The 21,441-nt window shown below is 57.0% G+C and overlaps 5 protein-coding genes across 8 annotated transcripts; all 5 read left to right on the plus strand.

Annotated features, from left to right (window-relative positions):
• The first annotated feature begins 64 nt into the window (after positions 1-64).
• SPEM1 (spermatid maturation 1) lies at positions 65-1,703 on the plus strand. Of its 2 annotated transcripts, none has more exons than XM_005597745.4 (3): positions 65-564; positions 678-735; positions 933-1,703. In XM_005597745.4, exons 1-3 carry the CDS (start codon positions 175-177, stop codon positions 1,673-1,675), a joined length of 1,191 nt encoding a protein of 396 aa, XP_005597802.2. In that variant the 5' UTR covers positions 65-174; the 3' UTR covers positions 1,676-1,703. The 2 variants fall into 2 exon arrangements, with proteins under 2 accessions (XP_005597802.2, XP_001503127.2); XM_001503077.5 differs by having other exon boundaries at positions 67-573.
• A 2,029-nt stretch (positions 1,704-3,732) lies between these two features.
• Positions 3,733-5,694, plus strand: SPEM2 (SPEM family member 2). The gene is made up of 3 exons (XM_023653447.2): positions 3,733-3,986; positions 4,160-4,217; positions 4,353-5,694. Exons 1-3 carry the CDS (start codon positions 3,849-3,851, stop codon positions 5,624-5,626), a joined length of 1,470 nt encoding a protein of 489 aa, XP_023509215.1. The 5' UTR covers positions 3,733-3,848; the 3' UTR covers positions 5,627-5,694.
• A 647-nt stretch (positions 5,695-6,341) lies between these two features.
• SPEM3 (SPEM family member 3) lies at positions 6,342-10,350 on the plus strand. Its single transcript, XM_005597746.4, is given in 4 exon segments — positions 6,342-6,550; positions 6,693-6,750; positions 6,868-10,250; positions 10,252-10,350. Coding segments are annotated over 4 exon segments (3,621 nt in total). The 5' UTR covers positions 6,342-6,412; the 3' UTR covers positions 10,294-10,350.
• A 1,449-nt stretch (positions 10,351-11,799) lies between these two features.
• On the plus strand, positions 11,800-14,197 carry TMEM102 (transmembrane protein 102). 2 transcript variants are annotated; one of them, XM_070227964.1, is made up of 3 exons: positions 11,800-12,227; positions 12,423-12,777; positions 12,868-14,197. In XM_070227964.1, the coding sequence occupies exons 2-3, from the start codon at positions 12,564-12,566 to the stop codon at positions 14,181-14,183; spliced, it is 1,530 nt and encodes a 509-aa protein (XP_070084065.1). In that variant the 5' UTR covers positions 11,800-12,227; positions 12,423-12,563; the 3' UTR covers positions 14,184-14,197. The 2 variants fall into 2 exon arrangements, with proteins under 2 accessions (XP_070084065.1, XP_001504821.1); XM_001504771.5 differs by having other exon boundaries at positions 11,922-12,227; positions 12,558-12,777.
• Positions 14,198-14,922: 725 nt separating this feature from the next.
• Positions 14,923-21,374, plus strand: FGF11 (fibroblast growth factor 11). 2 transcript variants are annotated; one of them, XM_001918148.5, is made up of 5 exons: positions 14,923-16,447; positions 18,090-18,200; positions 18,394-18,497; positions 19,058-19,253; positions 19,527-21,374. In XM_001918148.5, the coding sequence occupies exons 1-5, from the start codon at positions 16,255-16,257 to the stop codon at positions 19,595-19,597; spliced, it is 675 nt and encodes a 224-aa protein (XP_001918183.1). In that variant the 5' UTR covers positions 14,923-16,254; the 3' UTR covers positions 19,598-21,374. The 2 variants fall into 2 exon arrangements, with proteins under 2 accessions (XP_001918183.1, XP_005597804.1); XM_005597747.4 differs by having other exon boundaries at positions 14,965-16,447; positions 19,142-19,253.
• The last annotated feature ends 67 nt before the right edge of the window (positions 21,375-21,441 follow it).

The raw sequence follows: 21,441 nt of genomic DNA on the forward strand, positions 1-21,441 counted from the left end.
CTAGCTCTGAGGTCTGAGAGAAAGGGGGAGTGGGTGCTGGAGTAAGGTCACCATGGTAATAGAGCTGTTTGGGGGAGTTCAGATCAGGAGCCGCGTCTGTGCAGAAGTCAGAGACTGGTGTGAAGTACCAGGCAGGTGCTGATAGGGGCAGACACCAGACAGGCCAGAGGGCCCATGTGCTGGTCCAGATGGCTAGCTACAGGAGAGGCATGGAAGGTGAAGGGTTTGGCTCCTGCCAAGGCCTGGGCCCAGGCTGGAGGGTCAACCATGGGCCCCAGACTCTCCCTCTTGGCACATTGTGAGGGAGAGCCCCAGCATCATTGTGACCCGTTTACCCCCAGCAGCCTCTGGGACAAGCAGGAGGGCAGGTGGATACTGGGGGCACAGTGGGCTGGGGGCCTAGGGGCCCCGGTGGCCCTAGGGACCCCCATGGCTATGGCTGAGTGGCCACCACCTGAGTGGGCCTCGTATCACAGCCCCAACACCAACAACTGCCAGGATCTGGGCAATTCCTTCCTGTTGCTGCTGGGCCTTATCGTCTGCATTAACATTGGCATCAATATGGTGACACTGGTCAGGGTGGGGCCGGGCAGGAGGGTGCTGGTAGGATGGCGGGGTCGGGGGACGGGCCTGGTGGCCAGGGCCTGCCTGGGGTCACTGTGTCCTCCCCCACCTAGCTCTGGCACAGACTCCGTGGCTTCTTACACCAAGTGTTCCATATTGTTTGTGAGAAAGGTAAGCAGGGGCTGGGGTTTGGGGTGTAGGAGGGGCAGAAACCAGGCTTTCTAGCCCTGACCCTAAGCTGGCTCCTTCCCCTCCTGCTGTCTCCTCTCAGACACCATAGCTGTGCAGCTTCTCTCCCCGCACCCTGCCTCTCCCTCCCTGTAGGAGCCAGCCTCCTCACCAGCCTCTCACCTCCCCCCGATCCACAGAAGCTTGTAAGTCATCTTCGCTTGGGAAGCAGACCCAGCCCCGGAAGCAGAGCTTCCCGGCAGTCCACCTTCGATGCACCCTGGACCCTGTGAAAATGACTGTGACCCCTCCACCCACTCGCCGCCATCGCCATCGAGGTTCTTCAGCATGCCGTGCCCACCGCCCGGTAGCCTGGGCCCCAGACACTGACAATGACGAGAAGCTCCTACATCAGCACCCAGTAATCTGTTCCCACAACTGGGATCGCCCCAAGGACTGGGAAGGCTTCCAATCTCCCCAGGGGTTCTGGGCTCCCTGGGCCCAGGACACCGTGGAGCTGCCTTCCCAGACCATCCGCTTCCAGCAGACTGTAGAGGAAAGACCCCTGAAAAGAGAGATGAGGTCAGAGCTGGGCCTAGAGGCCTACGTGTACCCTGTGAACCCTCCACCCCCCAGCCCTCAGGCCCTGAGCCACAAGAACAGTGGGGGCAGGGCAGGGGCAGGGGCCAAGGCGGAGCAGGAGCAGTGCTCACCAGCCCCGCCAACCCCGCCACCCATCCGGGGCCCAGCAATCGTCCCTGATATCCCCCAGCGCCGCTCCTCAGGCCGCATAGCGTATGATGCCCGCGATGTGAGGCGGCGGCTTCGGGAGCTGACCCGGGAGATAGAGGCCCTGTCCCACTGTTATCCCTTGGCCTCCAGATCCAGCACTGCTGAGGGGATGGGCAAGGACTGGGTATACCGTTCCCTGACAGAGAGGTGACTGGGAAAAGAATAAAAAGGAGAGAGGAGGTGGTTTGTGGTGGTGTGGGGGGTGCCAGAGCCCACACCGCACCCAGAAGCCCTAGTTGCTAAGGGAATGATCTCCCTGGCGACAGGGCTAGCGAGCCCTGAGGACCCTCGTCAAACTCTTGGCCTCCCCAGCCCTTGTCCTCAGCCTTTCCCAGGCCCTTCTTGCTGGTAAGACTCCCACCTGACTCTACCCTGTTTTATTTAGTGCCCAGAGAAGCCCCCCAAATCCCAACCCAGATCCCCAGGCACTCTTGCACTAGAAGAGAAACCCTCATCCCCATGGCCCTAGCCCCTCAGAGATGTGGTTCCTGCCAGAGCCCAGGTTTAGGCTGCAGCTATGGGTGAGGTGTCGTTCCCTCTTAAGCCCTGGTTTCTTCGGGGAGGGATCCTGAGAGTGACAGTATCCAGGCCCTCACAGTTCCCCAGTCAGAATCTGAAGCCCCTGTACCCTGGAGCAGGCTTGGAGCAGAGGAAGAGATATTGGGGACACTCTCAAGGGCTGCCTCATCATAACATCACAGCCCTCTGTGACCTCACTCTTCTGATTAGCACCTCCATGTCACAAATGCGACTGAGGCTCAGAAAGACCAAGTGACTTATTCATGGTCACAAGGGCACCAAGGATCAACTTCACGGCCTCAGGTGCTCCATCCCCCTCCTCTCACAGGTAGATCCCCATTGCCACTGAGTCAGCCTGGCCCATCACAGTCTCCCACCTGCAGTCCACCATGGAACTCATCAGAATATCCCATCCACTGGACAGCAGGGAAACCCTACTCCTAGACAGTTGGGATCACACATGCATGCACACATGTACAAGTGTGTGCACATACACAACCCGAGAACAAGGAGCCATGTGAGTGTGCCCAGGCTGAAGGAGCTGGACCTCATCTTCCATACCAGATGGGTTCCTGGAATGTACTCAGGATAGGTACAGGCCTTTTGTGAATCGCCCTGCTTCTCTGATGATTTTCATTCAACTATCATAATTGAACATTTTAAGCTGATTCCATTCAGTGAGTATGCATCGAGCACCTCCTATGTGTTTGGAGGCTTGATGGGAAATGCCCACTGGCTGTTTCTCTATTTTTTTTTTCTTTATTGAAGTAACATTGGTTTACGACATTATATAGATTTTAGGTGTTATCACCTGAATTATAATTCGACTTCTGTATAAAGTACATCATGTTCACCACCAAAAGCTGTTCCTCTGTTCTGCTGAATTGTTCACTGTGCAAACAAATGACTTGAGGTCCCCAGGGCACCACTTTCACAGACCCCAGTAATGAACCTAGTTTAAATCGAAGACTCTTTTTGTCATACCAACAATTACATCTATTTTGTGCTTTGTGAATTTCATGTGGTTTTCTTAAGGTGGCAGCTAGCAGTTTTTCAATTTAGAAGGGTGGCTCAGTGGGATGGCATTTGGTTAGCAAGGAGAGGAACCATGGTTGGGAGTGGTCCCTGGCAGAAGCAGCAACCCCAGCAAGGCAGAAGTCAGTCTTGCTCTGAAGCAAAAGGGCCAATAGGCTCATCGAGCACCAGCACGGAAGGCTGCAATCCCTGGCCAGGAGGGGGTGGGTATGGTGGGTGCTAGAGGGATTATGACAGGGAAATGGGCAGGACAGGGAGGGAATGGTACCGTGGGGTGATCCCAGAAGGGACTCTTGCTGTCATTCATCCATCTAGTCACCCTAGCTGCTGGACCCAAGTAAGCATGGGTGGAAGTACCAACAGGCTACATAAGCTGCCATAATGTCTCAAAAGAACAAAATGGAGGAAATCTTTATGCATGATTCAGTTCCTGTGAAGATCGTCTCACAACTGTAGCTACCATATTTTCAAATCAAGAATCAGGTGTTGAGTTAAGCAAGCCACCATGGAGACAGAGGGACAGACTGAACTCTGGGATATCTAGGGATTGGGCTTCGCTGACTGGGAGCCAAGGGCAGAGATGGCTATCTATAGGGCCAGCCAAGTGGATAAAAGAGCTGCCACCTCTGCATTGTGACTCCCCCCAAAGTGCCTAATTATGACCCGGCTGCCTCACCAGCTGGTAAGTGTCCCCAGGTCCTGGCATGAGTGCAGTGTGGGTCGGGGCTGGTGGGGGGGCGTGGCCCAGGTGGCCCTAGGACCCCCCCACCATGGAAAACCAGCTCTGGTATAACACCCTGGGGTGCTGCAATCAATACCAAGAAGGTCCCCAGGAAGCTGAGGACTTCCTACTCCTGCTCCTGGGCCTCATCATTCTTGTCAACATTGGGATCAACATGGCAACTGTGGTCAGTGATGATTGTGAACCACCCCTAGGGATAAAGACGGCTGAGGATAGAAGCCAGCTGCAGCCTGCACCTCTACCTGCAGGAGTGGTCTTGGCTGGGATAGGGGTGGAGGGTGGGAGTGGAAAGCCTGGCCTTCACTCTCACCCCGCTACCCTACCGCCCCCACCCCCCAGATGTGGCATGGGCTCCAGAATGTCTTAGACAAGACGATCTGCTGGATTAATCAAAAAAGTAAGTATGATAGCTAGAGAGGTAGGGACTGCCCGCCACCATGCGACCACAGCCCTAGAAACCCAGGCCCTGGTGTTCTCAACCCTGAACTCTTATGACAATTGCCCTGCGCTCATGGACTCTTGCTTCCCTCAGATGAAATCTTGCAAGCTTGTGAAAGTTCTCCCAAAGATTCACCACCCAAGGCCCAAGACGTCCACATCTACTGCACCCTGGACCCTGTACAAGTGAAGATGGCCCGGCCCACTTGCTACTCCTCTTCTTCCTATCACCACATCCGCAACCACTGCTCACGCTGCCGCCACCGCCGCTGCTACCGCCGAAGCCGCAGCCACCAGCAGAGGCTGAAGAACCCCACACAGTGTCCCCACAACCGCTCAGTCTTCCGTAGCCAACATTGCAGCCGCAAAATGTCACAGCTGCGGCCGATGCCCTGCTTTGATGGGGAGGGTCTGGATTCCTACCTGGAAGAGGAGGATGACCTGTCTTTCCCATATCCCAAGTACCCACGGCGGGGCTGGGGAGGGCTCTACCAGCGAATGGGCCTGCCCTCCCCCATGAGGCTGTGGGGCCGCCAGGGTGGGATTCTGGCCAGCCTGCCACCACCCTCTCTCTACCTGTCACCTGAGCTGCGCTGCATGCCAAAGCGTGTGGAGGCCAAGTCAGAGCTGAGGCTGCAGTCCTACAGGCCCCACTGCTCACAGTCCCGCATCTGGGGCAATATGGAGACTGAGCAGTGGACCTCATCCCCACCACCTCCCCGCCAGCTGCTCCGTAACCCCTCCTGGGTCCCCGGGGGGCACAGCCCTTACTCCTCAGGGGGCCAGCTACTGTATGACTCCTGGGATCAGCGGCGGCGTGCTCTGGAGGGCTCTGAGCCTCCCTGTGTCCTGGTGCGCCGGGTCTCCCGGGCGGAGGCTCGAGAGCCCTACTCCCCTCAGTCCCACCGGCGGAGCCTCCCCAGCCACGCTTACAGCCAGCCCAACCGCAGCCCCCACCCATCCACGGGACACTTGAGCTACAGCTCCCGAGATCCTCAGGAGGTCCGGCGCCGGGCGGCCGAATGGGCTGAGGCTCTGCCCGCTCGGCACCCTCTGACTACCTCCACCTCCCTCACGGTGTTGGGTGAGGCCTCATACCAACGGGCCCCGGCTCCCAGCCCAGCCCTGCTCTCCCGCTCCTCCCAGCGCCTGCCCGAAGTCCAGGCTGCTGAGCTCTCCCCACCTCCGCCCACCTTTGTGCCACTCAGACGGAATCCGGGGGGCAATACCAACCACCAGGTGTACGACAGCCTGGAACTGAAGCGGCAGGTGCAGGAGAGCAGAGCGCGAGCCAACTCACTGCCGCCACCTTCCACCTCGGCCTCGAGGCCCTCGGTGCACAGGAGCCGGATGGGGAAATTTAACTGACCAGCGGCGACAGCAGGCAGTGGGGCAGGGCATGGAGAGAGGAATAAAGAGCAACAGAGTCCAGGAAACACTGTGGTGGTCTGTGGCTTGGAAGCACCACTCCTTCTGCCAACCTGGGTCCCTGGCCTTGGCTTCCTGAAATGAGAAGCCAGTGTCTCCTTCTTGGCATAAATTTCCCCTTGACCACAGTCCTCCCAGCAGGATCCCCCTGGTCCTGCACCATGCACTAAGCAGATCTTGCAGCTGCAGACTCCAAACTACTGGTCTCTGGGCACCAACTCTGTGTCTCTGCTCTCCCTGTCCCCAAAGGAGTTTCAGCCCCATGTAAGAAGCTGAGGTCAGATTCCAGACATGGGGGTTCCACATCTGAGCAGATGTAGGCCTTGGCCCAGTGAGTGGCAGGAAGGCCGCCAGGGCTCTGGATTCCAGCCAGGCCTTCCCCAGGGCCCTGAGGCCAAGGTCTTCCCAGTCTCGGGAGTGGTCAAGGGGATGGAACTCGTGAGTGTTTGAATGAGTGAGTCAGCAGGCAGAGAGGGAACAAATGAGGGTGGGAGGGGAGGTGTGCTGTCTTCCCAGCCCTGTTTGACTGCCCAGGCTCGGGTTACCTGAACCCAGTTACCATGGAATGCCACCCTATGCCCTCCTTTTCCTCCCCCTCCTTCATTGTGACCCCAACCACCTGCCCCATTATGATCCAGTCCTTCTCCCCCTCCCCCACCAGAGGACTCTGGATCCTAGTGAGTATATGGGGGCCAGGGGGCCCAGGTAGTCCTGGGACCCCCGGCCATGGGTGAGCGAGCCCACCACAGAGCCCAAGTGTGCTCTGGCACCAACCTCAGGAAGTGCCAGGACCTAGGAGACTCAATTCTTCTGATTCTGGGCAGTTTCATCTTGCTCAATGTGGGAATCAATGTGGTGATTCTGGTCAGTGCGGGGTCTGGGCACCAGGGTTGGGGGAGCTCTGGGGTCTTGAAGGAGCTGAGGTGAGAGGGCTGTTGGAATGTGGCCAGGGTGGGACTTCAGGGCTCACCTACTTCTGGACTCTCCCCTCTCCTGCTCCCCTCAGCTCTGGAAGCATCTGAAGAGCTCCTTGCGGATTCTTTTCCATCGTTTTTTCCCCAAAGGTGAGTGGGCCCCAGCATGGGCTCAAGAGGATGTGGGTCTGTCTCCTTTCTTCTATCCCTCTCCCCATTCTCAGCCTCTCAGGAACCCAGCCTTGTCCATCCCACCTTTCCCTGCAGACAAGCAACCCAGCTGTATAGGCAGCCATCCCATGTGTATGCACTGCTCCGTGGATCCCAAGAACCTGTTCTCAAGAGTCTCTTCCCGCTTCCATCGTCACCCAAGCCTCCTGCTCGGGCACCCTAAACACCTTGACTCCTGGATACCAGACACGAATGATGAGAAAGCTTCTAGGTGCTGCTGCATGCCACCTCAGTATGGACAGGCCAGGGCTCCCGTGGAGGCTCCATGGGGACTATGGAAGGAAGGGATGATGGGAGTTGGGGAGGCCTCTCAGGTCCCAGCCTTAAAGACCCAAGCCACCTTTATCTCCAAGCAAGAGACATCTTCCCAGTTCCCCAGGATGAGCAAGTTGGACACGGTTCCACTCCACTTGCCCCAGAAGAGCAAGACTAAGACCCCAGACTATGATCCAATCCATGCCCCGACCCAGGCCCCAACCCACTCCCCAGTCCACCCCCCGGAGCACACCCACCCCCAGGTTCAGATCCGCTCCCTAGTCCACCACCCTGAGCACACTCCCACCCAGGCCCAGACCCACTCCCCAGGCCACCCGTCTGAGCACACCCCTGCCCAGGCCCAGACCCGCTCCTCAGGCCACCCCACTGAGCACACCCCTACCCAGGCCCAGACCCGCTGCCCAGGCCACCCGCCTGAGCACACCCACCCCAAAGTTCAGATCTGCTTCCCAGGCCACTCCCCTGAGCACACCCCTGCCCAGGCCCAGACCCACTGCCCAGGCCACCCCCCTGAGCGCACCCACCCCAAGGTTCAGATCTGCTCTCCCAGCCATCCCCCTGAGCACACCCCCGCCAAGGCCCAGGGCCCTGAGCACACCTCAGTCCACACCCTGGGCCACAGTCCTGAGCACATAACAGTCCACTCTCCAGCCCGCACCCTGGCCCAGGCTCATCTAAACTATACCCACGCCCACACCCTGATCCCTGCCCCAACCTCTGTCCCAGCCCCTCCTCCAACTTCTGCCCCTGCCACTACTCCTGCCCCAGCCCCTACACCAGCCCCTGTCCCAATCTCTGCCCCAACCCCTGCCCCAGCATTGGTCATGGCCATGACTACCACTCCAGTCCCTGCTCCTGTCCCTGCCACCACCCCTACTCACATCCTAACTCCTATTCCCTCTCCCCCGGCTGCCTTCAGCCAAGGCCTCTCCACTGGCCATGTGGTCTACAATGCCCGCAGGGTTAGGCAGAACTTATTCCATGTGTGCCCCCCGCCAAACTCTGAATATTCCAGAAAGTACTTGGGCACCCTTTCCAGGCCCCAAGAGGGACAGGGCCCAGTGAGCTCTGGTACAGCTAAGCAAACAGTGAACCAACGTAGTGAGGACAGTGCCAAGCCCTCCACAGGATCCATACTGGGTTACCTGGAGTTGGGGAATATGGAATGGAAGGTCTCAAATGATGCCAAAGACAAGTTCTTACAGCCCAAGACCTTCCCTTACTGCAGCTTCCATCCTTGCAGTTCTGAGAGGAGAAACACAGACTCCCAAGCTCCAGTCTACCCCAAATTCCTGGTCTACTCCAAGGATGCTACACCTTCTCAACCTTGCTTTCATTCTCCAACCAATGCCCGGAGCTCACCATGCACCATTCCTCCACCATGCACTCTTTCTCTGCCTCTTGTTTCTCCCAGATCCTTTGTCCTTCATCAAGCTGCCAACAACCAGAAGCCCTCCACCATAATACAAACTCCTACCTCTCCCGCAACCTCCAAGTCTACTCAGTCTGTCCCCTCTTCCCAGTTTCCCATCCCTCTGCAGTTCTCCACCATTTCCCAACCCCCAATCCAACCCCAATCTCCTGAATTTCATGAGAGTCTAGGCCTCACCCAAGACTCTGGCCTCCAAAGGACCCCAAGCCCTTCAAAAGACTCTAAAGTTCCCAGGAACCCAGGTCTTACCCAAAATCCAGGCCTGCACAAGAACCCAGGCCTTACCCAAAATCCAGGCCTCTACAAGAACCCAGGCCTTGTTCAAGATCCAGGCCTACGTAAGCGCCCAGGCCCTACCCAAGACTCTAGCCTTCACAAGAATCCAGTCATTACGCAAGATTGTGGCCCGCAAAAGAGCCTAGATCCTACCCAAGATGCAGGTATCTTTAGGAGCACATGTCTCACCCAACACTCTGGCCTCCACAAGAACACACCATTTCCCCAAACTTCTGACATTCAGAGGACCTCAGGCTTTATGCAAGAGACTGGAGTTTCTAGGAATCTAGAAGGAAACCAAGAGACTGTACTCTACGAAAGTCAAGATCTCTCCCAAAAAACTGGTCTCCAAAACATCCCAGGCCCTTCTAAAGAATGTGGAGGTTACAAGAGTGCAGGAAATGACCAAGATCCAGGAGTCTATGGGAGTCTAGGCCTTACCCAAGATTCTGACCCCCAGAAGAACCCATACTTTCCCCAAGACTCTGGAGTCAACAAGAGCTCAGGCCTTTCCCAGGAATCTGGTCTCCACAAGAGCCCAGGCCTTGTCCAAACCTCTGGCCTCCATAAGGGCTCAGGCCTTACCCAAGACTCAGGAGACTACAAGAATCCAGAGACTACAAGAGACAATAAGAATACTCAAGGTTCTGGAGTCTACAGGAGCCTGGGCCCTACTCAAGATTCTGACCTCCATAAGAATCTACATCCTACCCAAGTCACTGAAGTTGAAAGGAAATGTGGTCTTACCCAAGATGTTGGAACTCAGAGGAGCCCAGAACATACCCAAGACCCCAAATGCCACAAGAACCCAGGAATTAATCAAGATCCTGGCCCCCATAAGGGCCCAGCCCTTACCCGAGACTCTGGCCTCCCCAAGACTCAAGGCCATACCAAGGAATCAGGCCTCCACAAGGACACATGCCTTATCCCAAATCCTGACCTCCACAAGAACCCACACCTTGCTCCAGGTACTGAGTCTGTCCAAGTCTTGGGCCCACCTCAGACCGCAAAGTCAACACTGTCCCCGATGAAGTCATCTGTATCTGCGGAGACTCCTCAGAAGGAGGATGCAGAGCAGCACATACTATGGACTTCTGTCCCACTCAGCCCGAACTCCTGCTCTTCCAAGGCGCAGGTGATCTACAATGACCTGCAAACCTTCTCAGAGGTACCTGTACTAATTGAGCTGCAACCATTGTCTCGGCGAGCAGGTAGCCAAGACTGGATGTACCACCCTGTGGATACTATTCCTCCAGCCTGCCAGAACTATCGCCAGATGTCTATGCCTCCCCAAATCAACTGGAAGCCCCACTGTCCCGGGCAAGGCACCCGGGTAGGACAGGTGGTCTTTGATGCCCGCCAGAGACAGTTTGGAGTGGGCAGGGACAAGTGTGAAGCTCCATCTCCCAGGCGCCTTCGCCAAGAGGTACCCAGCAAATCACCAGAGACCATCAAGGAGTGGGGATATCAGTGTGTGATGAGAACCTCGGAAAAAGAGGGGACAAATGTGCATCAGGAATAAAGAGGCAAGAGAAGTGTTCTGTGCTTGTTTGAGGGCACCCATCCTATCCCCATTCCTGACACTGGCTCCCCACAAGGCCTATGAGGACTGGGGCTATCCTTGCCCCTGCCTCTCCTTCATAGTAGCGGAGCCAAACTCGTTATCCCCAAGGCCCTAGAGTTGCATTGTCCAATACAGTAGCTACTAGCCATATATGGTTATTAAAATATAAAATTAATTAAAATTAAATAAAATTTAAAATTCTGTTCCTCAGTTTCATTATCTACATTTCAAGTGCTCAATAGCCATGTGCGGCTAGTGGTTACTGTACTGGACAGCACAGATTTAGAACTTTTCCACCATCACAGAAAATCCTAATGGATAGCAATGCTTTAGAGTTTAGAGGAACCTTCCTTTCCCTTGTCACTCATCCTCAGCATCTTCAAAGGTTCCGCAGAGCCCAGAGAGCTTGGTTCTTTTTAGGGTGGCTCAGAAGTCACCCTCTGGGGAGGAAGTAAGACATCAGGATGCCTGATGCCTGATTACCCCAGACTGGAAGAAAGAGCCCAGTCTTCAGTTTTCCTGATCTAGTCTCTCAGGTCACAATCAGATGTATGGAAACCTGCCTCCCCAGTCCTGGGCTATGTTTTGGGGCTCTCTGTTACTGAGGAAGAAGAGGTCTCTTTGTTAGTGACTAGGAATCCCTGAGATCTGTGCTCCCCAAATTGAGCTCTGGATTCTGACAGTCCCCTCCTTTACAGGCCTCTAATTTTCCTCAGTCTCTTGCCCATGGACTTAGGCCCATCTCATTCTGGAGACAGTCCCCAGGGAAATGAAAATGTAAGAAGTCCTGGTCCAGTGATGGGTTGGTCTGATCTGTGAGCTTGTCCCTGGTTTCCTATCTTTCTGTCCTATTATTCTGTCTCCTAGTTTCATCTTGGACTTAAGCTGTGTCCCTGATAGCACTGGTTACTGACAGCAATTTCCTTTCCTTGATAATTTTCCATTGCCCTGCCCCAGTCCAGCTGGGAGTTTCTTCTGGTCTTGGTTTTCAGCCTGGATAACTCTTCTGTGTACACACAAGAGCTGCGAGATTCCAAAGTGTTTTCCCTGCCACCACTCGTGTGTGTCTGAGGTGGGCATCGCTAATACGTATGTCCCTTCCCCAAGTCAGATGTCCATTTCTGGGTTACCACCTGTGTGTTCTTGCTTAATACCACAACCACTGATTCCAAGGAGATGCCTGCCTCCCCACCCAGCCTGGGAACCCATTTCCAACACCTCTCTGGCTCAGCTCTGACCCTGCACAAGTCATGTGCAACCTTTCTAGGGTGCAATCTCATTTGCAAAATGAAGTTACAATTGCATGGAGGAAACCTCCTAAATCCATGTGACCAGGGCTCCTCTATTCACACATGGAAAGTAGAGGCCCCTATTTCTCCAAGGCCCTAGGATATGTCCCCCATTATTGTTTGCTATTCAGATCCATCCTATTACTCCTCTGCTGCAACCCCAAGGAATGTTTGTATGGGGTTGACTTGGGATTGGAAAGACAAGGAACAGTTTGTCTCCAAAGAAACTACAACTTCCATCAGGCACTACTTCAGCGGAACAAGAAAGAACGTGAGGGCGTGGCCCCAACGCCCTGATAGCACGGAAGACAAACTACAACTCCTAGGATAGCGCGAGATCTCCGCAAAGAGAAAAGAGTGACTGAACTCTGACTGGAGGAGGGGCTCTCACGGAACCACCCCGACAAGCTCCAGAAAGGGGCGTGGTCATATTTGGGGCGTGGCCTTATGGGCAGCAGGAAGAAGTTACCTGTTGAATCGTTCTATCCATTCTCTTTCCAACCCTTGTAGCTACCCCTAAGAGGGAAGCCGCAGACCATAAGCCTTTTCCGAAAAAGAGGTAAGGGGAGGTAGACAAGGGGCAGCGGAGGAGACTGGCTATCGCATTCCGTAGGATGGGTCCAAGGGCTACTTTTTACCTGCTGAGTCAGGTGAACTGGTCCATGGGGGCGGGGACTAGCATATGAGAAAAGGGCAAGGACGGGGGAGGTATTTGTTCGTTTTCAAGACTAAATTTAGAGCCCTTCATCTTCAGACCCGTTGGCAGACTGTGTCTGGGGCACTCTCTCGGCCTCGGGAAGAGAAAAGAACGGGGGCGACTTTTCGGCAGCAAAGGAACGGCCTGTGTAGGCTTTCTCACGTCCGTGTTTTCCCTAACCCAAAACGATAGAGCCACATGGCTTCCACGGTCTGGGGGAGCGCTCCCTGGTGGGGCCCGCCTCCCCCAGCCCCAGCCCGGCCCCTCACGGACATCGACTTCTGCTCTGGGGCGCAGCTGCAGGAACTAACCCAGTTGATCCAGGAGCTGGGTGTGCAGGAGAGCTGGAGTGAAGGGCCCAAGCCGGGACCAGACCTCCTCCGGGCCAAGGACTTTGTCTTCTCTTTGCTGGGTAAGTAACCCTCCCTGCCTTCGGGAACTCGCAGCTCTCAGCCCCGTCCCGGCTTTGGGTCACGCCCTCACAATGCCTTCTTTCCCTTAGGTCTTGTTCACCGCAGGGACCCCCGCTTTCCTCCTCAGGCAGAGCTCTTGCTGCTTCGTGGCGGGATTCGCGAGGGCTCCCTGGATCTGGGGCCTGCACCCCTAGGTCCCTACGCCCGGGGACCTCACTACGACGCCGGCTTCACGCTGCTGGTGCCGGTGTTTTCGCTAGACGGCACTGGGCAGGAGCTGCAACTGGATTTGGAATCCTGTTACGCCTGGCTCTGTCTCCCAGAGCAGATAGGCGGAACCTCGGTCCGGGAGGCGTGGCAGGATTGCCTAGGACCCCCAGTCCCAGGAGGACGTGATTCGGCCCACCGAATCGAAAGCGAAGGAAGTCCCAATGACTGGCAAAGCTCGGTGGACCAGCCGCATGGTTACATCAGTGAGTCTGAGCCGCACGTGTCTTTGGAAAAATCACCTAGTAACGTTTCAGGGCCCGAGTCACCTCTGCAAGACGTAACCGATCTTGGCTTTGCCGTACCATCGAAAAAACTGAATGGTGACGTCACCAAAGCAGCCGTCGTTAGCCCAGTCCCACAACCAGCGGAGGCTCCGGAGGCGTGGCCCACATTGTGCCCCGCACAGGTGGCTGCGTGGTTCTTTGCTTCTCTGGTCGCGGTCGCTGAGTCCCTGTTCCCGGTCTCGGGTGCCCCGCGCTTGGTCCACGCAGCCCGACACGCGGGGTTCACCACTGTCCTCCTGGCTACGCCAGGACCCCCGCGCCACCTCCTGCTCTTCGACCTGATCCCCGTGGTGTCCGTGGCCGGCTGGCCCGAGGGGGCTCGGAGCCACTCGTGGGCCGGCCCGCTGGCCTCTGAGTCGTCCTTCTACCTGGTGCCCGGCAGCGGCACAGAGCGGCCAGGCGCTTCGGGCTGGCAGCTCTGCTTCGCCCGCCAGGAGCTGGCGCTCAAGGCGCGCATCCCCGCTCCGCTGCTGCAAGCGCACGCGGCGGCCCAGGCCCTGCTGCGCCCGCTGGTGGCCGGGACCCGGGCCGCGGCGCCCTACCTCCTGCGGACGTTGCTCTACTGGGCGTGCGAGCGGCTGCCTGCGCTCTATCTGGCGCGCCCGGAGAATGCGGGCGCCTGCTGCCTCGGGCTGCTGGATGAGCTGGGCCGTGTGCTCGAGGCCGGGATGCTGCCCCACTATTTTCTGAGTGGCCGAAAGCTGCTCGCGGGGGACGGCGCCGCTGCGCTGCGCGGGGCGTTGGCCCGGCTCCGCGGGGACCCTACCCGGGCCCTGCGCGCAGCGGTGGAGGAGGCAAAGGCTGCACGCAAGGGGGGCGGCTTAGCTGGCGTGGGAGGCGGGGCCCATTAAAGACGCTGCTCCTACCGGCGTGGAAAGTGCTTCTTGTTGGCCAGCGGAATGTGGAGGGTGACTGCTCGCCCCTCGCCTGGGAGACACAACTAGCGCCCTGCCCAAAGATCCCGTTCTAGAAGGCCTCCTCGCCGGTTCCTCCCCATCCTCCCACCCCATTCTTGGCATAGGTCGTTCCATTCCGGCCTCTCTACATTCCAAATCTGTGCCCAGCAATTTTCCCACTCCGGTCCAGCCTCCGGCAACCATCTCCCCCTAGTTCTTATGGTCTTTTCTCTTAGTAGTCAATAGGATGGGGGGAATGTATTTGCTGACAAAAGTGGAAAAGAGAGCGGTATGGAGACCAGCGACTGACCAATTTGGCTCACACAAAAGCAGAGATATTAAGGAGGCCGGATTTCGCCCCAGGCTAGATCTCACCACTACCTCTATCTCTTCAGTTATTGTCCCCATTTCCCTCATCCAGTTGTGAGCTCCCATCCCGGGCTGTAGGGTCCCTTTCTCTATTCTCGGGGCGTCCGCCATTCCATCTGTCTTAAGCCCAACCTCTCCCCCCACCCAGGGTTCCGTTCAGTGGAGTCGCCTCCTTGTCCCTCCTCCTCTGAAGCCCGAGACATGCGGCCTTGCCTCGGCTCCGCCTGCCCCTAGGACCGTCCCCACTCCCTGCCTCCAAGGAACCCCGGGGTTCCGCCCGCCCAGCTTCACCCCCCTCTTCCCCAGCGTCTCCGCCCCCTGCCCCGCCCCCGGGCCCGCTCTCCGAGGAGGGGGAGCTGCTGTCGCCGCCGCCTCCTCAGCTTCCCAACAGCCGCTGCCGCTGCCGCCGCTGCGCTTGGTCCAGCCGCCAGGCCCAGTGCTCCGACTTCGCTGTACCAGGGCGCTCTGCGGAGACACCCTCACTCCTTCCTGGGGTCCTGGGCGCCTAGCCAGGCGTGGGGGGAAGCTCCGCTTGCTGGGGGCAGGGAGGGAGGAGCCTGGAACCGGAGCCAGCGCCACCCGTCGCCGGATCAACAAGACAGGACAGGTTGAGGGGCGTCGGGGAAGGAAGAGGGGGTGCTATAGGCAGTCTTGGGGAGGACAGGAAGCTCTGATGCGCTCTGACTTGTAGGGGGCCTGTGCACATTTGGGGACTAGTGACAACGTGGGTGCACTCCTCTCGGGGGGCTGCCTGGATTGGAGGGCGTGGGATCTAAACAGCACCAGCTGTTCCCCAGGAAATTAAGGGGCAGCCAGAAAAAAAAAAACACCCCGATGTTCCTTATTTCGAGGTAACAGGGACCTCCAGACAACCACCCGGTGTATCCACTAGGAAGGGCGGCTTTGGAGGTGACTTCAAAAGGAGTGGAGGGTAACAAGGTGAAGAAAGGGGCTCAGCCGCTTGGAGCCCAGCACCACTAGAAATGGGAGTGACTTGGTGAAAAAAAGGCATTGTCCAGAGACAGGGTCTGGGATCCCCTTCTCTCTGACCAGGAACAGCCTGGATATTCCCAGACATAGTGTTTGGGGATTTCAGTAAAAAAAGTGGGGGATCTTCTCCACTTAGAGGATGAAGAAGACACCAAGGTTGGGTTCCTTCCTGACATTGGCAGCGCCCTAGTAGGGGTGGGGTGGGGTGAGCTAATATATCCCCAAAGCTAAGGACCCACACCTTTTAGATTACAAGAGTGGATTTGGCAGGCGAGCAGGGCCCCAAAATAGGGTGGAAAGGTGCCTGGGGATATTGGAGCCACATCTTGGGAATTTTGAGGGTCTTGGCTTTGGGATAAGGGAAGTGGGAACAGGGACACTGGAGAGCAGGGAAGGGGTAGTTTTCAGTAGGGGGCAAAAGTCGAGGGTGGGGTCAACTGAGAGGCACCTAGGCTGCTGGGTCCGGTGGGGCTAGGACGGAGCCCAAGGGTGGGAGCCGGGGGCTTGGGGGTGAGGGGAGGGGTCTATGGTTTAGCCTCAGGTCCTGTGGGTGGGGCGCTGAGTCGGGACTGTAGTGTCGAGCATGCCCTGGTGAGCGGGCTTCTTTGGGGGAGCCCAGCGCGCTCCGGACGCTTGCTGGTTTGGGGGTGTCTCTTCCCGGGGCGCCATGGCGGCGCTGGCCAGTAGCCTGATCCGGCAGAAGCGGGAGGTCCGCGAGCCCGGGGGCAGCCGGCCCGTGTCGGCGCAGCGGCGCGTGTGTCCCCGCGGCACCAAGTCCCTTTGCCAGAAGCAGCTCCTCATCCTGCTGTCCAAGGTGCGACTGTGCGGGGGGCGGCCCGCGCGGCCAGATCGCGGCCTGGGTGAGTGGCTGGGACGGGGTCTCCCGGCCTTGGGTCTCTCTGCCTGGGAGGTTGAGGCCAGGGACTCCGAAGAATGGGGCCGGATGGAGGGGGCTCCCCGAAAGTGAAAGGGGGTGGGCGAGAACAACGAAGTCTCTCCCGGACTATGCCTCAGTTTCCCTTCTCTTTTGTCCGTAACGCCGACTCTCCTTGCTTTCGAGGGCAAGGGGAAGGCTTGAGGGGCTAAGCCGGGCGCCCCGAAGCCTCGCAGCTCCTGCTTGCCGCCCCCAACACAGGAGTCCCCACCCCCACCGTTCTCCGCCTACGTGCCGGCTCTCGCGATTCTTTCAATCCCGAGTGGAGGGGCCTGGGGGTTCCGGACGCCTGGGTGACCCCGAGGGTTCCTGCGGCTCCGGCAGCCCCGCCCCCGCCCCGGTTCTCCCGCTCCTCCCCGCCTCGGCTGGGTTCCTCCTGGCCGAGCATGCCTGGCTCGGCGCCAAGCTCCCCAGCTCTCCCCCGGGTGTCCTTGCAGCTACCTCGCCAGCCCGCCCCTCTGTGCGCCCTCCTCCCGCGACCTGCGCTTCAAGAAGGGAACTGGGCACCCTCCATTACCCCCTACTCGACTCCAAAATCGGGTCCCACAGACTCAGGGGACCCTCTGCCTCGAGGAACTCAGACACAGTACGTGGCTGGAGACTCACGCCGAGACTAGGGGGTCGTACCACCTCCAAGGAGGTACAGGGAAGTCGGCCTAGAGCAAGCGACGGGGAAGGAGAGTTGTGAGGGTTAGCGTGTGGTCCCCGTCCAGGTACGACAGGCAAGCAGTCCCTCTGGCCTCACTCCCGCCCGCTCCCAGCTCCCTTAGGGGTGGCCCTTCGCGCTCTCCTCCCCCCGCCGCCGGCCGTCCACAGTGGTACGGTCCGCAGCCCACCCTTTGAGTGGGACACGGCCCCACGTGACTCAGGCTGCCTCGCCAGCTCCCCGGCCCCCTCCTCCCATTTCCTCGATTTGGTACCGAATGTCCCCCACCCCAGGCGATTTACCTGGCTGAGTCTCAGGGAGAGCTGGGCCCCCGCGAGCCAGCAGACTGACAGACAGACAGACAGACAACAGATAGATGGGTCAGTGTCAGACAGACCGGCGCTGGGCCAAGGCAAGGCCCGCGCCCAGCGAGCGGCAGCCGCAGCAGCAGGTGCTGAGTCAGCGTCAGGCCCAGTCCCACCCCCACTCCTGAGGCGGCGCCCCTACCCTGTGGTCACCTTGCTGCCCCCTACGTTAGCCAACATACTGCCCCTTCAGCCACCCTGCCTGTCTCCCTCTGTCTTCTGCCTTTTGCTGTAGCTCTCCCCTTCCTCTTCCCTCTTCTCCCCTCCCCCCACTTCTGGTTGAGCTGTAGAGTAGGAATTAAGCAATTTCAATAAATTTCAATAAATTAAACTGAAAGCTGGTGGTTAGAAGAACCAGAAGGGACCCACACCCCAGCTTTCTCAGGAGTCAAGGAGAGGTGGGAGACAGCTTGCTTGGAGGATCAGAGAGCTGGGTCCCTGGGACCCTCTTCCTTCCCTCCATTCTCCTTTCTTTTCTTTCTTCTGGTCCTGCCAAGTGTAGAAATGTTTCTGGGAACAGAGCTGTCATTTTCAAAGATGAATGTCTCTCTCTCCAGAGCCTCAGCTCAAAGGCATCGTCACCAAACTGTTCTGCCGCCAGGGTTTCTACCTCCAGGCGAATCCCGACGGGAGCATCCAGGGCACCCCAGAGGACACCAGCTCTTTCAGTGAGACGGGAAGCCAGCGGCTGGGTGGGAAGGGGGAGATGGGGCTAGGAGATGACAATCCTATTCCCTTTCAGGTTCTGTTGTTTTCATTCTGACTCTTTGACCCCCAAGGGAGGAGGTGGAGCTGAGATGGGGGCAGCTCAGATGAGGGTTCGAGGCCTGGGGTACTGACACCCTCTCTCTCCACCCCCAGCCCACTTCAACCTGATCCCAGTGGGGCTCCGCGTGGTCACCATCCAGAGTGCCAAGCTGGGTCACTACATGGCTATGAACGCTGAGGGACTGCTCTACAGCTCGGTGAGACAGTGAGGCTGAGTGGCCTGGGGTTTGGGGACTCCCCTAGCTACAACCTTCTCAACTACAAATATTTTGTAGTTCAGGACTCCCTCTCCCTCTAGCTCTTGCTGATGTCCTGTCATCACTGCTCACTTCAGAGCACCTCCTCTAGGGTCCCTCCAATCCATACTCCTTACACAGCCCCCCAAGTACTCCCAGGCTCTTTGAATGTCGAACTCTTTCAGCCTTTGAGGGCTCCCATTTCTCATCCTAACTCCTCTAGACTCATTATTACTCACTTCCCCAGATTCATTCAGGATAGGGGATGGTGGAGGTTGGGAGTAAGTGGAGAGAAGGCATCTTCTTATTCCAGGGCTCCCAAAAGACTAGTTCCTGACCCTCAGAGGCCTGCCTCATCCTCTCTTTCTCCCAGTTTCTGCATGGGCTCAGAAGTTGGCCCTCTCAACCTGAAATATATGGATTATACCCTGGCTTGTTCTTCCTAGGGCTCCCTTCTGTCCAGTGATGTGTCTTTTTGTCTCTCTGTCTGTGTGTGCCTTCCTGGGTCTTTGTCTCCTCAGCCACATTTCACAGCTGAGTGTCGCTTTAAGGAGTGCGTCTTTGAGAATTACTATGTCCTGTACGCCTCTGCTCTCTATCGCCAGCGTTCTGGCCGGGCCTGGTACCTGGGCCTGGACAAGGAGGGTCGAGTCATGAAGGGAAATCGAGTCAAGAAGACCAAGGCAGCTGCCCACTTTGTGCCCAAGCTGCTGGAGGGTGAGTATGGACTCAAGAAAAGGTGGGCCGCATGGGAGGGTATTGACCTTGACATGGATATTTAGCTCAGGGGCTACAAGTGTTAAGAGGACACCTGCTATGACAGGTCAAGCCAGGAAGCTTTGGCATTTGGGGGTTTGGGGAGCTCTCCTCTTGTGGGCTGGGGTTCCCAGAGGATAAGTGTAGGAGAGGGGAGCCCTTTCAGAGCTCTAATCCTACCTAGCTCTCTCTGTGCCTAACTCTCCTTCCTGCTCCTCTCTCTCCCCTTCACAGTGGCCATGTACCGGGAGCCTTCTCTCCACAGTGTCCCTGAGACCTCCCCTTCCAGTCCCCCTGCCCTTTGAAATGTAGTCCCTGGACTGGAGGCTCCCTGCACTTGCACTGAGCCAGCCACCACCACCTGCTCCTGGCCCTGCTCTCGCCTCTGCTGCCACACTTATGCCCTGAGCAGCCAGGTCCCACCAGGTGCTCTAACCTGAGGGAGCCTAGGGGCTGACTGTGACTTCCAGGGCTGCTGAGGCCTAGATCTTTGGGCCCAGGAGGGGGTCAGAGAGGGAGATGTCTGAAAATGGTCCTGGCTGATCACTTCTTTCCTTCCACAATCACATACCCCCAAAGCCTTTTCCCCAGAGGGCACTGGGGGTTACAAAACTGACAGAACCAGGGCATAAATACTCCTCTCCCCAGGCTCAGCCAGTTCCTAGAGCCCTATGCCCTTTTCATTGCCACTGAGCCGTAGATTTATAGGTCCACTGGAGATCAGGATTAGTTTCCTTCTTTCCTTACTCCACCTTCTGCCTTGTTCTGGACAGGTTCTGGAACACCAGGCATCCCAGCCAGGGCCATTCCTGCACTAAGGCTCTGTGCTGGAACGCAGGCATGCTGCCAGGCTCTGTTCTGGATCCATCAGTCTTCTGTCCTTGACCCAGATGGATCCATAGTTTCCAAGTAGAAAGAGGCTGGAGTTGAGCCCTGTCCAGCTGCTGGCCTTGGCCTGACTGGGACCAGTCTCAGATCACCACAGTTTTAACTTTCTTATCCCAGAGACACCCAATTCTAGAGCATGGAGTTCTAGACACACATGGAGCCATATTTCCTTTTGAATCTCAGCTCTAGGACATAGACCACGACTCTCAGCCCTTCCCCTCAGGATGGAACTGGGGCCTATATAGCCATATTATTGCTCTAGAGTAAGTTCTAGACCCACCCTCCCACCTTCTCTAGTGATACCTGTTAAGGATGAGCTCTGGAAAGGACCCAGCTATGATTTATAAAGAACTAAGTAAAGGATGGAACAAAAATCACTTCTTGTTTTTCCTAGATGATTTTCTGAAAATTGTAGTCTTCCTGTAGAATGCTAACCTTATTTTTACATGTAGTTTCTAGCTCCTGCAACTCAGCTGGGGTCCTGCCAGGGAAACAGAGTCTGAGGAAGGGCAGAGGAGTTTTGGAAGGAATCTCTGGCTCATAGTCTGGAAGCTAGGATGGGAAAGGGGCCAAAACCATGGCATGACTGGACCTGTGCTTGGGTTGGGGGCACGTGAACACTTAGCTACCTCAGCAGGAATTCCTCCAGGTCCCCTTTAAAGCTGAGGTCTTTAGGATAACGGGTCTAGACTAAAAAGTACAATGGGACATAGCCTTGACCCCCCCCCCCAGTGAAGAGACCCCAATTCAGCAATAAGTCCCACCCTTCTTGTGCTCTAGACCTCATACACCCCAAGAGCTTCTAACTGAATAGAACCTGCTTTACCTTACAGCTTATAACCTCAGCTGGGTTTTAGGTACCCAAAAAGGGCCTGACTAGATTTTTCTGAAAAACGCAGAGAGCTAGGGGCAGGCCCGAAAAAGACCTGGAAGACACCAGTGAACTATGAGGGAGACTGAGTGGCCTCATCCTGGACAGGGTAGACTGAGGGGGCCCCAAAGGGAGGGGCTAGGGTTCCGAGGCAGGTCACTTTTCCTCAGGCTCCTTCTACTTCCGGCTTGTTGCAAGAGGGGTTGATGCTCCCCTCACTCACACAGACCCCGCTCTGGCTCCATTCATCTCCTGGCTCTGCTCCCAGGGGACCGGGTCTCCACTCCATGCTTTCTCAATTAAAAACGATTTATACAACTGAAGTGTTGTCTGTCATCTGTAGGTCTCAGGCGTTGGCAGTTGCTCTGGGCGGGACTAAGTCCCAGGGGC

The sequence above is a fragment of the Equus caballus genome, chromosome 11 (assembly GCF_041296265.1).
Source record: "Equus caballus isolate H_3958 breed thoroughbred chromosome 11, TB-T2T, whole genome shotgun sequence".
Taxonomy (NCBI): Eukaryota; Metazoa; Chordata; class Mammalia; order Perissodactyla; family Equidae; genus Equus; species Equus caballus.

What these genes read in the sequence shown, in the direction of transcription:
- SPEM2 (XM_023653447.2), top strand. Translation starts at nt 3,849, where the DNA reads ATGGAAAACCAGCTCTGGTATAACACCCTGGGGTGCTGCAATCAATAC. An exon ending in GGATCAACATGGCAACTGTG is followed by an intron (nt 3,987 to 4,159) that starts GTCAGTGATGAT and finishes CCCACCCCCCAG; the next exon opens with ATGTGGCATGGGCTCCAGAA. An exon ending in CTGCTGGATTAATCAAAAAA is followed by an intron (nt 4,218 to 4,352) that starts GTAAGTATGATA and finishes TGCTTCCCTCAG; the next exon opens with ATGAAATCTTGCAAGCTTGT.
- TMEM102 (XM_070227964.1), top strand. Translation starts at nt 12,564, where the DNA reads ATGGCTTCCACGGTCTGGGGGAGCGCTCCCTGGTGGGGCCCGCCTCCC. An exon ending in CTTTGTCTTCTCTTTGCTGG is followed by an intron (nt 12,778 to 12,867) that starts GTAAGTAACCCT and finishes TCTTTCCCTTAG; the next exon opens with GTCTTGTTCACCGCAGGGAC.
- SPEM1 (XM_001503077.5), top strand. Translation starts at nt 175, where the DNA reads ATGTGCTGGTCCAGATGGCTAGCTACAGGAGAGGCATGGAAGGTGAAG. An exon ending in GCATCAATATGGTGACACTG is followed by an intron (nt 574 to 677) that starts GTCAGGGTGGGG and finishes TCCCCCACCTAG; the next exon opens with CTCTGGCACAGACTCCGTGG. An exon ending in CCATATTGTTTGTGAGAAAG is followed by an intron (nt 736 to 932) that starts GTAAGCAGGGGC and finishes CCCGATCCACAG; the next exon opens with AAGCTTGTAAGTCATCTTCG.
- FGF11 (XM_001918148.5), top strand. Translation starts at nt 16,255, where the DNA reads ATGGCGGCGCTGGCCAGTAGCCTGATCCGGCAGAAGCGGGAGGTCCGC. An exon ending in GCGGCCAGATCGCGGCCTGG is followed by an intron (nt 16,448 to 18,089) that starts GTGAGTGGCTGG and finishes CTCTCTCTCCAG; the next exon opens with AGCCTCAGCTCAAAGGCATC. An exon ending in AGAGGACACCAGCTCTTTCA is followed by an intron (nt 18,201 to 18,393) that starts GTGAGACGGGAA and finishes CTCCACCCCCAG; the next exon opens with CCCACTTCAACCTGATCCCA.